Source organism: Scardinius erythrophthalmus, assembly GCF_964197995.2.
Source record: "Scardinius erythrophthalmus genome assembly, chromosome: 24".
NCBI classification, from domain to species: domain Eukaryota; kingdom Metazoa; phylum Chordata; class Actinopteri; order Cypriniformes; family Leuciscidae; genus Scardinius; species Scardinius erythrophthalmus.
The window spans coordinates 8,459,941-8,473,549 of NC_138244.1; the positions used below are offsets into that span (position 1 = coordinate 8,459,941).

The 13,609-nt window shown below is 37.3% G+C and overlaps 1 protein-coding gene across 1 annotated transcript; it reads right to left on the reverse strand.

Moving 5' to 3' along the window:
- Nucleotides 1-579: 579 nt before the first annotated feature.
- dhtkd1 (dehydrogenase E1 and transketolase domain containing 1) lies at nucleotides 580-11,875 on the reverse strand. The gene is made up of 17 exons (XM_081355713.1): nucleotides 11,596-11,875; nucleotides 11,250-11,402; nucleotides 10,590-10,801; nucleotides 10,263-10,457; nucleotides 8,542-8,811; nucleotides 8,230-8,401; nucleotides 7,231-7,429; nucleotides 6,826-7,138; nucleotides 6,531-6,615; nucleotides 5,754-5,893; nucleotides 5,264-5,414; nucleotides 3,867-3,973; nucleotides 3,614-3,778; nucleotides 3,442-3,524; nucleotides 2,845-3,014; nucleotides 1,970-2,055; nucleotides 580-1,829 (listed from the first exon to the last, which is right to left on the reverse strand). Exons 1-17 carry the CDS (start codon nucleotides 11,753-11,755, stop codon nucleotides 1,728-1,730), a joined length of 2,763 nt encoding a protein of 920 aa, XP_081211839.1. The 5' UTR covers nucleotides 11,756-11,875; the 3' UTR covers nucleotides 580-1,727.
- Nucleotides 11,876-13,609: the final 1,734 nt, after the last annotated feature.

Here is a 13,609-nt window from a genome sequence, read left to right on the forward strand (position 1 = left end):
ACCCAATAGAAAATCTTTGGAGGGAGCTGAAAGTCTGTATTGCCCAGCGACAGCCCCGAAACCTGAAGGATCTGGAGAAGCTCTGTATAGAAAAAATACCTGCAAACCTGGTCAAGAACTACAGGAACCGTATGATCTCTGTAATTGCAAACAAAGGCTTCTGTACCATATATTAAGTTCTGCTTTTCTGATGTATCAAATACTTAAGTCATGCAAAAAAATGCAAATTAATTACTTAAAAATCATTCAATGTGATTGTCTGGATTTTTTCTGGTCACTCACACTCGGCAGTGTATCAAATACTTAGATAGATATGTATGTGTGTGTGTGTGTGTCACAGTAATAATCACTTATCTTTGCTTTTTGAAATAAGCTTTTCCATGTTACAATTTCTTCATGAAGGACTAAAGGAAACATGGACATTTTTCAGAATACATTCAATGTAATTCATTTGAATTGTTTGATTAGGGGTGAATGTGAATCCTAAAGACCGACAAACAGGTTTAATTAATTAATTACCTTATGAAAATATATGAAGACATGTTAATGGTCAATGATTATTTTTTCTTTTCTTTTTTTAATCTCCAGAATAAGCATTTAAGTACAAATTCAGTTTCATCCACACAACATCATCATTGTTGAAAACAACGCATATAATTTAACATTATAAACTGAGAGTTTGGATGGGTATGTTATAAAACATTGATACCAATCAGCAACTTTGCAAAGAAAGTTTGATCTCATTGTCTCCAGCTCTGTGAGATTTTTGAAAGGTATCATTTAACGATTAATAATTTCATGTAAACATACATCAATAGATTCTGTTATTTCGCACAAGTTCTACATTCATCTGGTAATAGTCAATATTCCAAGCAGCCCTTGATTCACATGCACACAACACTGAATGAACCAATGTTTTGATCGTGAGCCACTACCAGATCACATTACAATTTACATTTTAATGCTACAACGAATATTTGTCTTCTGACTCCAGTAAGTATATTAAATTTATTTTAAAATAACTATACACAACACTAATGTATGCTTTGTCAGTTTTGTACATTTCCTCGAGACAATTACAAACTTCCTGTGTCAACAGAGAGGAAATATCACTTCTAAAATATTAATGATACCTTTAAAAGGTGTAGAAATGATAAACCGATTTGGAAGTCAACAGATGTTCCCCTATACCCAAGTAAGGGGATCAATAGGGTATATGTCGAACGTCGCATGACGAAACCGGAAACCTGGTCTCATCGCATCCGCTTGTCATAGAAAGTGTTAACAGCCGTATGAACTGATGCCGATATCTATGGAATTTTAAGGTAATCAGCTAACCTACCTATCTCACTTTGTTATTAGCTTTTTATTCTATTTAAATATCTAAACGTTAGTGTGAAGATTTTTATTTTTTTTTACTTTTAAATATCGATCTTCACATGCGAGGGACATTGGTTATGATCATCTTTGCTCGCTCCTTTTAAGTTATCTTGAGTAAAACAGTAAAAAAATGCATGAAGCACATACAAAAGACCTGAACCGGAAGCGATGCGTTCTGTTTTCCGGTTTCGTAATGCGGCGTTCGACATATACCCTATTAGTCAAACCTGCAAAATGCCCGTTTAGCGCTCAGGCTACAAACAGAGCTTGGCGTTTGTTGTCAGTGCACCAGTCACAGCTTGTTCGCTGTAATAACAGATGCTCAGCATGTTTATAGTTCTGTGGTTTCAGGAGAAAGACGCGGTCAGGATGGCTTCTTGCTGCCGATGGTGGAGAGTACCGATGCCCACAGCGGGAGCGGGTAATGCAGGTCTGCCCACTAACCTCAACTGAGGGAACAATGGGATCAACATTAATCATCTTGCAATAAATCGGTGTAAATCAGATGAACTTAAGCTACACGCAGCCTAAGAGGCGATCAAGGGATTAGCTAAGAGGCCATCTATTAGCGTGAAGTGGTGAATCTGACCTTGCAGGCTAACTGTTTTTCAAATCTCGGTGATACAAATGACCAGCAGCCCATGTTCTGCGGCTCCTCTTGACTCCAGATAAACTCTGTAATGGAAGAGGAAGTAATATGAAAGAAGCTTGCCATGTTTTGTATATAAATACATTGGGTTCCAATAGAGTTTGATGTTATATGCATTGAGCACACACTACTGCTCAAAAGTTTGGGGTCAGCAAGATTAAAAATAAATAAATGTAAACTTTTATTTAGCAAGGATGCATTAAATTGAGTGACAGTAAAGACATGTATGATGTTACAAAAGATTATTTCAAACAAATGCTGTTCTTTGGAACTTTCAAACGAAAACAATGTATCAGTTTCCACAAAAAATATAAAGCAGCACAACTGTTTTCAACATGATAATGATTATAAGAAATGTTTCTTAAGCAGCAAATCAGCATATTAGCATGATTTCTGAAGGATCATGTGAAAATGCAGCTTTGCACCACAGGAATATATTACATTTTAAAATATATTAAAACAGAAAACCATTGTTTTAAATTGTAAAAATATTTCACAATATTACTATATTTTTACAGCATTTTTGATCAAATAATGTAAGCCTTGGTGAGCATAAGAGACTTTTTTTTTTAAATATCTTACCAATTGAATCAGATTCAACTAGTTAATATATATATATATATATATATATATATATATATATATATATATATATATATATATATATATATATATGCTTCTTAGGAACATCAACATTTTGCAATGGGAACATCTATGATTCCTTATGAAGGCCAGTCACGGAGCGATTGCCCCAATACCAAAGAAAAAAATACTAATTAACACAATGAATAAAAGATGCATATGAGCAACCTCACCTTTGGCATTTGTGTATTTATTTAGTTCCTGTTGTAGGGCTTCCGTGGGGAAAGGACACAGTTCCTCGACCCGGATCAGCGCTGTGTTTTTTAACGCCTCTGGTAACGTCTCTCTATGTTTCAGCAGGGCATAGTAATGTTTACCTGAGCAAAACAGAACACGCTGCACACTGCAGGAAAGAAGCAGAAGATGCATTTTTAATGTACCGGTATATGAATGTCCATTTTGTATATGAACAGTCAAAAGTTTGAGGACAGAAGAAAAAAAAAAACACTTTTAGTCAGCAAGGATGCATTAAATTGATCAAAAGTGCAGCAGACTTTTTTTTACTTTCCATTTACCAAAGAATCCTGAAAATTCAGCTTTGATCACAGGAATAAATTATATTTTAAACCATATTACAGGTATTTTAAATTGTAATATTTCACTATATTACAGTTTTTACAGTAGTTTTAATCAAATAAATACAGTCTTGGGGAGCATAAGAGACTTCTTTTATAAACATTTAAAAATCGAACTGACCCCAAACTTTTGAACGATAGTATATGTAAAGAACTTTGAACAATGTGTTTAAAAAAGCGACTGAATGAAGATACCTTGCAGGGTTTACAGAAGCATCACCAATGACAGATTTAAAAGAAGTTCCTGGTCCCATATCAGCCAAGCTTGACACTGCCCCCTAGTGCCAAACAGAGGTGAATGTTCTTTAATAAACAACAATAAAACAAAAAGCAATTCATATAAACAACATTCATCTCTCTAACGCACCGAAAAGCGCAGCAGAGTTTTAGGAGAAGCCACGATCAATGGTTTCCGGAAGTTTCTAATCATTTGTCTCCTCAAAAGGTGGAAGTACTGAGCTGGTAGGGTTGGATTCACCACTCCCATGTTCACCGTGTCCCCGTCCACACCTTCCTCTTTACTGTCACAGAGCTGCAGGAGGAGGAAAGAGCAGTTATTTAAATTATGCTGGAACATTTAGTCCGTACTACTCCTGTAATTGAGCATGTTTGCACTTTACCTGTAAGAAACGCTCGATTCGGCATGACGAATGCTCCGGTCCGGCTCCATCGTACCCGTGTGGCAGTAAGATGACCAATCCACTCTGCAGGAGCCATTTAGCCTCACCTTAAAAAAAATCAGAAATGCCACAAACCAGGATTTAGGCTAAGGATACATATTCAGGGTGTCTGCACAGTTTTATCATCAAATTTAAGGCTTTAAGACATTAAAGACCTGCACAAATAAAATGAAATCCATATGGACTGGCTTCTATAGTAACATCCAAACCATAAAATGACTGTAAAGACGTCAATTTAAACAACTTTACAGTTCAAACAATTGATTTTGACAAAAAAGGTTTCATTAAACCTCACATTTTAAGTGTTTAATATTCACATTTAGCCATATTGTGATTGTTGGTTCTCTATCCTCAAAATTAAGACAATATGCTTTTTTAACATGTCCAACTTGCTTTAGTGTGTAATGTTGCTATTTCACGATTTCAGTTCAATTAAATTCTTGTGATCTGATTTAATATTGACTCATTTGGATAAATATTAGGTACACAAGTTTGATTTCTAACATTATTCTCTCAACGGACATTTGCATCGATAGTCTAGTGTTATAATTGATTTGCGTTTGGTGCACTGTGGAGTGGGTAAAACGGTGTTTAATGGCTGGCTAACATCTACCCTTGACTCGCGCTAGCCTAGCATTGGCTTACTATCCAAATATAAGGACTGGATAATTTTTAAAAAAAAATGTCTCCACTGATGAATAACAACCAGGCTGACTTAAAAATGAGGTCCGATGTCAAAAATCCCGAACCACCCCTTTAAGGTTAAAAATAACCCAAATTAAATATAATGTGTTTTTTATTTTAATAACTTTATTTAATGATACAAATATAATAAATATGTAATATAGTACACATATTTAGCAAAATACTCTTGATAGTTCTTTTTTTCTAGCCAACTAATGTGCTATAGCCTATATTATGGTCATTAAATGGCTTTCCTGAGGTAAATGTTATGTGACAATTGTTCTCCAGCTGTTTTATTGACCCTTTCCACAGGTGAAAAACACTGATTGATCGATATTATGTATGAGGAATATACATTTCGGTAAGTTGTACTGTTTCTTTCAACATTGTTCATTCGTGTTTATTTACTATTAGCTAGTAGAGATGAACGGTTCACGTGCCGCTAGGGATCTGTCACGTCACATTTACAAGCGCCAAAACGGTATTTATTGTTTCTGAGAGCTGAGAATCTGTGTGGCGTGAGAGCGTGTGAAAAGTGTCAATTGCGTGAGTGTCATGGTGAATGCGTGAGAGTTGGCAGCTCTGCTATACAGTATCAGCAAGCACTGTTTGTGAACTCCCTGAAACGGCTTGATTGACATGATTTTTTTTACCTCCAGAGAGGAAAGTGTCAAATATGATCTGGGCGCCGTTGAAGAAATCTCCAAACTGAGCCTCCCAGATGGGCAGCAGTCTAGGTTGAGCAATACTCATTCCATACTCAAAACCCAGAACAGCTTCTTCAGAAAGAGCACTGTTGCAGACCTGCGAGAGAACACACACACGTCAAACATAATTATGCTTTCAAATGTTCTGAAGGGCAAACCACCCAACTCAGGAATGAAGAGCAGTTGGCATATTGAGTTACAAGTACAAAGCTAACCCTGTACACGTCATAATGATAAAAACTAATAATTTTAAAAAAGCGATAAATGATTGCAGTAGGCTTCGTAATTTATAAATAAATACAGTACAGGCCAAAAGTTTGGAAACATTTCTAATTTTAATGTTTTTGAAAGAGGTTTCAAGAAGTAAAAATAGTAATGTTTCCAAACTTTTGGCCTGTACTGTACATTTAATTTACTTGTTGTGTAACTGGCTTACCTCTATGTGAGCTTCCTGTTCGGAGCTGATGTGATTGAGGGGGATATACATGTCGTTGGTCTCCTGACACACAACCATAGCGTGCCGCTGACTGAACGTACCACGGCCAACATCTTGACCACTGATACGGATATGGAATCCTGCATTAAATAGATAAACATATACAAATGAGTTTTGATGCTAATATACACAGCTTTGGGGTCAATACGATTTTTTTTAAATATTTTATTTAGCAAATTGATCAAAAGTGGCAGTAAAGATTTAAAAAAAAAATGCTGAAAAGAATCCTGAAAAAAATGTCACGATTTCCACAAAAATATTAAGCAGCATGACTGTTTTCAATATTGATAATAATCAGAAATGTTTCTTCAAATCATCATATTAGAAAGATTTCTGAAGGATCATGTGACACTGAAGTCTGGAGTATTGATGCTGAAAATTCAGCTTTGATCACAGGAATGAATTACATTTTAAAATATATGAAAAATAGACGACAGGTCTCTAAAATTGTAATCATTTTTATTTTTAATAATTTTGACTGCATTTTTTTATCAAATAAATGGTCTTAGCGAGCAGAAGAGAGTTCTTTCAAAAACATAAAAAAATTATGATAGTGCATAAAAACTAATTTCTACTGTGTAAAAATGTATTAGCTTTTATATTATAATAATAATAATATAATATTTAGCTAGTATAAACTTAGAGAATAAATATCAAAAGCACAAATTATTTTTAAAACGCTTTTACAGAGCAAGGAATAAGAGATGAACACATTACCTTGGCAGAGCACTGTGCCAAACGCTAGGGCTTCTGCGGTGGACCAGTCCAATTTGATGCCCTCTTCCAGCTTCTGCAGTCGAGCCTGCGACGGACCAAGACGTTCACTCAGACATGTTCAAATCAAAGTCCATCAGTTCTTTACTGACTCTAAAGAGCCGTTCACACAGACTGCAGTTTAATAGATTATTGAAGTAGACGTTCATACTGTTGCAAAATGAATGCATAAAGTTAAACTTTTCTCAACTTTGTTATGTTGCTGATTTACAAAATGAGGTCAAAGATCAAGCTTTACCTGCACATGTGTCTTTCTCAGGTGACTGTGCACTTGAATCTCCTCAGGTATGTCCACTGATTTGGCGCCTACGAACTGCAGCAGAGGCAGCGCTACACCAGTGTCCCACAACGAGACTCTGTTCTGGGGCTCCACCAGGTCTCCCCAGCGCCCCTGGAGGTTAGTGGGCGGGGGGCTGTACAGGGTCATGTTGTTCAGCCGGTCGTTGAGCATAGAATAGCAGGTGGTCTTGATCTGACCGCGCTCTTCCTCTGTCATCAGGCCCTCCGAGACTAGCTGGTCGGCATATGAATCTGGGATACTTTTTCTCGACCTAAAATGGACGTGAAAAGGAAAATTAAACCAGTAGAATCAAACATTTTAGCAATAGGCTATGAAGAAAAAGTAACTGGCAGAGGTACCCACCGAATAATTTTATACATTGCGGGGTTGGTGAAAAAGGGCTCGTCCAGCTCATTGTGCCCCCACTGACGGTAACAAAGAAGGTCCACAATAACGTCTTTTCTGAAGCGTCGCTGGTACTCCACGGCCAGCCGGGTCGCTCTGAGGACCTCCTCGGCATCATCGCCATTCACATGGATTATAGCACAATCCACTATTTTACCTAAACGCCATCAAGTGGAATTGCAAAAGTATTGTTAGATAATGAAAGGTTTAATGGCGTCTGTGTGCAGAACAGGGTAGTTTAACAAAACTAAAAAACATTTTTGTTACGTAAAAAATAAAATAAATGTTAAAGGGTGAGTTCACCCAAAAATGAAAATTATCCCAAACATTTTTTCACCCTAAAGCTATCCTAGGTGTATATGACATTCTTCTTCCAGCCAAACACAATTGGAGTTACCCTGGCTCTTCCAAGCTTTATAATGGGAGTGAATGGTAACTTAAGATTTTGAAGCCCAAAAAAGCACATCTATCCATAATAAAAGTAATCCATACGGCTCCAGGGGGTTAATAAAGGCCTTCTGAAGCGGAACAATGCACTTTTGTAAGAAAAATTTCCATATTTATAACTTTATAAACTAGAATCACTGGCTTCCAGTAACGGCCGTACGCTAATTCCTTCACGAACCCCAGGGGAAACCCTGACGTAATGTATTTAATGTAATGTTGATAAAGAATGGAATATACTTTCTTTCTCCTTGAATATTTGTATCAATATGGTACAATATTATCCTATTCAAATCAATGTAATAAACGAGTTAGGTCAAAAGTCATCTAAAAGTAATCAAAAAGTAGTCCGATTATATTACCTTAAACTCTATTTTTGTCATGTGATTAGGAATCAGTAATGGACTACACTTTGTAAGTAATCTACCCAGCACTGGTCATACATGTCAGTTTGGAAAATAGAGAAATCCTTATAATTACAGATCAAAAATAATTACATTTACAATTACATACCAACATCACTGCAGTACAGAGATGATCGCCCCCTCTCAGAGGGAGTGGTGTAGCCCACTTGATTGTTCACGATGAGGTGGATGCTTCCACCTACTCTAAAATGGGGGAGATTTGACAGGGTGAAGGTCTCTGTTACTATGCCTTGGCCTGAAAACGAAGCATCTCCATGAACCTGTTAAGAACAGATAAAGAGCTATTAGATTATAACATAAACAACTACCATGTATTAGTATGGTTTATGTTTTAGATAATGAACTTTACAAAAAAAAAAAAGACATCCTAAATGTAGGATGAAACATCTTTTCTCAGGACCTGCAGGCAGATGACTTTGTCTCCTGGCCGAGAATGAGGGTCAGTGGAGTAATCGCCGTCCTGTTTGACTTGCTGACGGCCACGAGTCTTTCCTTGCGTCACGGGGTTGATGGCCTCCAGGTGAGAGGGGTTGGGCAGCATAGTGACATGGAGAGGTTGTCCCGCCCCAAAGTCCAGCTCCACTGAGGAGGTTAAATGGGACAGGACGTCTCCAATAGACGGAGAGTTCTCCGGAAACTCGCTGAGACCCCTCATCTTACGGAACATGAGCTGAGAGCGAGAAAGAATGACGTATTTGGTTAGACAAAGCTGCAGGCAATGAAACAATTATTATATTCCCCCAAAACTTGGCGGGACAAAATAAACTGTCATTGCCTGAGGAAACAAGTTTATTCATGTAGAATGAAGAGGTGGAGATTGTGACTCAGAGGAATAGGTGTTTAGAGGAAATAATGGGGGAGAAATTAAAAACCAAGATTGCATTATATATGCACTGTATTCACAAAGAAGAAAAACAAGGAATCAATTCCAAGGTGAAGCTGAGCACACAAAAATGTTTATTCTGTCACAAATTTCTCACCCTCATGTCGTTCCAAACCTGTATGACTTTCTCTCTACAGTGCAACATAAAAGTAGATATTTCGAGAAATATCTTAAGTGTTTTTTGTCCATACAATGGAAGTCAGTCGATTTTCAACCCGCTTAGTATTGTTACAATGTCAGTAATGTATGAACAATGTTACTCAATCTTCGTGTTACCCGGGGCCGAAAAACTCACGTTTACTTGTTAGAAAAAGTCCGGCAGTTGACTCAAAAAGTGTCTTTTGTAAACTCCAGGGCTTTCATGAAAACTACAGATTATACTTCCGCATTTTTGTCTCCCCGGCCACGGACAGTCGGATTGACAAAGAGTTAACAGAACAGTTGTTGTAAGGGTAGGTTTTTCACTGAAATTCACATTGTATTTTGTCTACTCTTTAAACAGCATTATGGTAATAATGGAACACTATGGCAACAGCTTTCTCACTTGTACACGATGGCATTTAGCTTTGGCGGAACTGACAGAATAGAAAAACTAAATTTTTCCTTTCTGTTTGGCCTAAAACACTGTGTTCGTGGTCATCCAGTTTGAAATGTTGACTACAAATACGGAGGCATTTACAATTCTCTGCAGCCTTTAGCCACTGCGCTGGATCTTCACTGGAAAAAAGTAACTCACTCCCGCTAAATGTTAACTCTTTGCTTGAATTCTTATATTGTTCCAATCATACATTGTTCTTATGTTGGTGCAAGTCCACACCATTATAACTACAAGTTTGCTAAGATGTATTTTCTACTAAAGCAAGGCGGTATTTGACTCTGGTCAAACATATCTATAGCAGACTCTTGGGATTGGCCTTGGACGGCATATACATTGTTGTACATTTTATTCCTTTTTCTTTATTATTCCCTTTATGTCTTAAGTAAAGTACCTTGAAAAGCAACCTTTGAAGGAGCTATATAAAAACATATGATTTACTCATTTACAGCACAGCTTTTTTTGCATGAAATTTTTTAATATCCTCAAACTGTTCATTTCCAGGTTTAAGTTCAAACAAGCATCCCAACATGGTCTCATTGTTTGGAGCCCACTGTACAGTCAGTATACGTTACAGAATCCTGTCTAGACATACATTAAGCCAGTCTGTCTAGTTTGCTACCTATATAAATTATGAATTAACCTCTGGGGGGAACTGCAGTAGTCCGGTGAGCAGGTTGAGACGTCCACGGTGAGGCATTCCCATGACCACGTCTGTCACTCCGCTGTACGCCGCAGAGCGGAATAGCTCGTAGAAAAAGCCCATCATGCTCTCTGCTCCCTCACCTCCATATCGTTTCACAGTGGCAAACTTAGTGCCTAAAAAGTGGTCAAATTCCTTTGAAAAGAGAACAGAGGAGATGTAGAATTGCTGATGCCACTGAAATCAAGTAGGCTATGCAATGATTAACAGATGTCATGGGGCATGCAAAGCACAATAAAAGTGCCTAAATGTAAATGGTTGTCTTACCTGTGATTCAAGCATCAGTTTAGCCAGCTGTCTCCTCTCCTCCGGCGAAAACACCTCTTTCTTGAGCTCTTCAAATCGGTCAGCGAACCATTCTCTTTCCTGTAAGCTCTGGAGCTGAGCGGTTTCCACTGAGATTCCCCCACAGTACGTTCTCTCCAGGTAGGCCATGACCTCTTCAGCCGTCGCCTCGGCTTTCCCAAAATGCCGCAATCCTGGAATTTTTGTAAAAACACAAAATAATGAAAAATTATTATAATATTTTAAGTTTTTTTTTTAATTAAAGGAAATAATAAATTATTTATTTTGAATATAGGCCATATATGAAGTAAATCCATCAATTCTTATGGATTAGTTTTACGATCTCTTTATTAACTTTTTGAAGCGTCAAAGTGGTAGTTGCATAGCGGTCAATGGAGGGACAGAATTTAAATCTTTCAGATTTCAACAAAAAGATATTTTTTTTTTTATTTTATTTTTTGAAGATTAACGAAATTACGGGTTTGGAATGACATGAGGGTGAATAATTGACAGAATTTTCATTTCTGGCTGAACTATACCTTTAACGGAGATTGAACCCGGAACATTCCTTTAATAAGACGTAATGAAAGTAGTTTACTATCAATTTCAAAACTATGTACCAGGAAACAACCAGAAACTAACCAGTAGTGTTGAGGAGTCCATGAACAGCTCCATTCAGCAGGCTGATCTCCGGCACGCTGTCCAGCACAGGAGTTTGGGGAAGTAAGGGGTTAATTTTAGCTACTTTGTGCCCATGTGCTCGATAGGCCTCCACCAATCTCGCCAGTCCGTGGTCTGTTTACAAAAGACACCCAGCGAATAAATCAACAGGCTCCATACATTAAAGTATTGCAGATCTTGCTGCACATCTCTAATCTTTCTGTAGGTTTACGTATGCAACGTCAAGAAGAAGTAAGCTGCTACCAAAGCTGAAAGCATAACCATATACAGACATCAAATGCAGTTTATAATCTGTTAACACGTCAACCTTGGTTAAGCGCTGAGATCTGCGGAAACCCATCGTCTCTCTCCGGAATCTCTCTCGGTCTGAAACCGTACACTCCCCGATGAGTGTGGTATAAACTCGCTAAAAACGGCCGTCTGGCACCGAAAGAACGGTGCAAAAGTCGATGGAGGTTTATAAGCATAATACCCGCTGAAATGGTGAAAATAAATCAAATAGACTCCGTTAAAGGACGATACAAAGTTTCCCCAATGAGCCACGCATCCTAGAGCGCGGCCATAATAGCGGTGTCCAGTTCGTGAATGAATCATTTTTGAGAGTCGAATCTTCGCAATGAATCAGTCTAGTCTGAACGACTCGTTTACGAAACGGATTGAATCTGTCAGAGCGGTTCTCGAGTCAACAACAACAAAGTAGCGTGTACATGCACTCTCAGACTTTATCACGTTTTAATAACGAAAAGTCTGAATGTAAGTCACGAAAAACGGCCTAAATGGTTATTTTATCGGGTAAAGCTCACGCTTAATGCAAATCCCGATCGGCAACAGGATTTTTGTGTAAATTACACTGATTTTCGCTCTTGACTGAGATCTCGCGTGCCTGAGGCACTATGCTACTGACTTAAAAACCTGCCAAAACCTTATTTATTTGAAATATCATGTAAACCAGATTTTTCTTTGATTAATTATTATTAGCTGTTTTTTATGTCATATTAAATGGTAGCATATAGGCCTATGTTGCAATGTAGGCCTAAACGCACTCACTCAAACCGCGAACTGTATAATATTTTTAAAATATTATATATATAGTTTTAGTATTGTCTAATGTAAATTCACATATAGGCCTATATGTTGTAAATAACTCTGTTCTATGAGCTGAGTCATGAACACATTGAATTACAATTAACGCCCTTGATAAAATGCAGTATATAAAAACGTAATGAACTGTGATATGCGCCTAAAGGTTATATGACTGATGTTCAGAGCATGTATAAAAGCCACGTCGTCATGTCAGGAATCACTTGATGAAGTACTTGCGTAAGAGAATTGATTAAATGATTTTTTGAACAGGTTCTTTAAAATGAACTGTTCGAAAGAACCGATTCTTAAAAAAGAGTCGGACTGAGCATCACTAATGCACAGTGGCAGGAGGGAGTTGATGATTTACTCGTCGTCTATTGGCTGGAATTGATGGTTTGGTTTGTAAGAGGGTACGGATAGGTCAACTGGTTTATGCCTTTGCAGAATGCCAGTAGTATGTTAGAAACTTCCAGACAGGTGTTTGTGAGAGAGAGAGATAAATGAGAGATGTTTCCAAGAAGTTGAGGACACTTACAGTATGACAGAGATAGCTTGTTTATTGAGGATGTTGACTTTCATAAGGAGAACTGCACAAACATATAAAACGTTGCAAAGGCGAAAGAAAGTCTATTGTGAAACTGTGTATTATGAAATTTCTACTGGAACATACAGTAGGATTTGTTACAAAATTAACCTTAAATGGCAAGAACATATTGCTATTAGAATTCAAATAATAGTTTTTCTTCAATAAATAATTATTGCTTATAATTTTTTTTTATATCTCCCACTAATATGAACTTTTACCTCAAGCTCAGCAGCCTGGTCACATGGTTCCATGTTACTTTTGGATTAAGATGGTGAGTAGACATTTTTTCAACAAGTCACATGACCCGAGTTATTTGCAGGGGACCCCTTTTCAATATTCTCAAGAATTAGGCTTTTCACTCACTGTCCCTCATCTCCAATCTCTGTATTCTCCTGGATACATCAGCATTTTAATGAATTAGAATATAACTGAAAAATATTATTTGATATTTTGTGTACTTAGTGTCTACAATAAAATTACAAACACTTTGGTTCCACCTATAGGCAGACGGGAAGAATTGCAGTCTGTCACAGCTCAGAGATACCACTACAGAAAAAAAGATTTACACTTCAATTTAGATCTGTATCAACATCTTAAAATCTATTTTAATGACATTTCTACTTCTAATTGCTGTGGCTCCACTTGAGGGCTA

Excerpts from the sequence above, each read along its gene's own strand:
- dhtkd1 (XM_081355713.1), bottom strand. The coding sequence starts at position 11,755 with ATGCTTATAAACCTCCATCGACTTTTGCACCGTTCTTTCGGTGCCAGA. Across the intron at positions 3,974-5,263 it reads TGACACTTTCCTCTCTGGAG|GTGAGGCTAAATGGCTCCTG; the intron begins GTAAAAAAAATC and ends ATTTTTTTTAAG. Across the intron at positions 3,015-3,441 it reads GCTTCTGTAAACCCTGCAAG|TGTGCAGCGTGTTCTGTTTT; the intron begins GTATCTTCATTC and ends TCTTTCCTGCAG.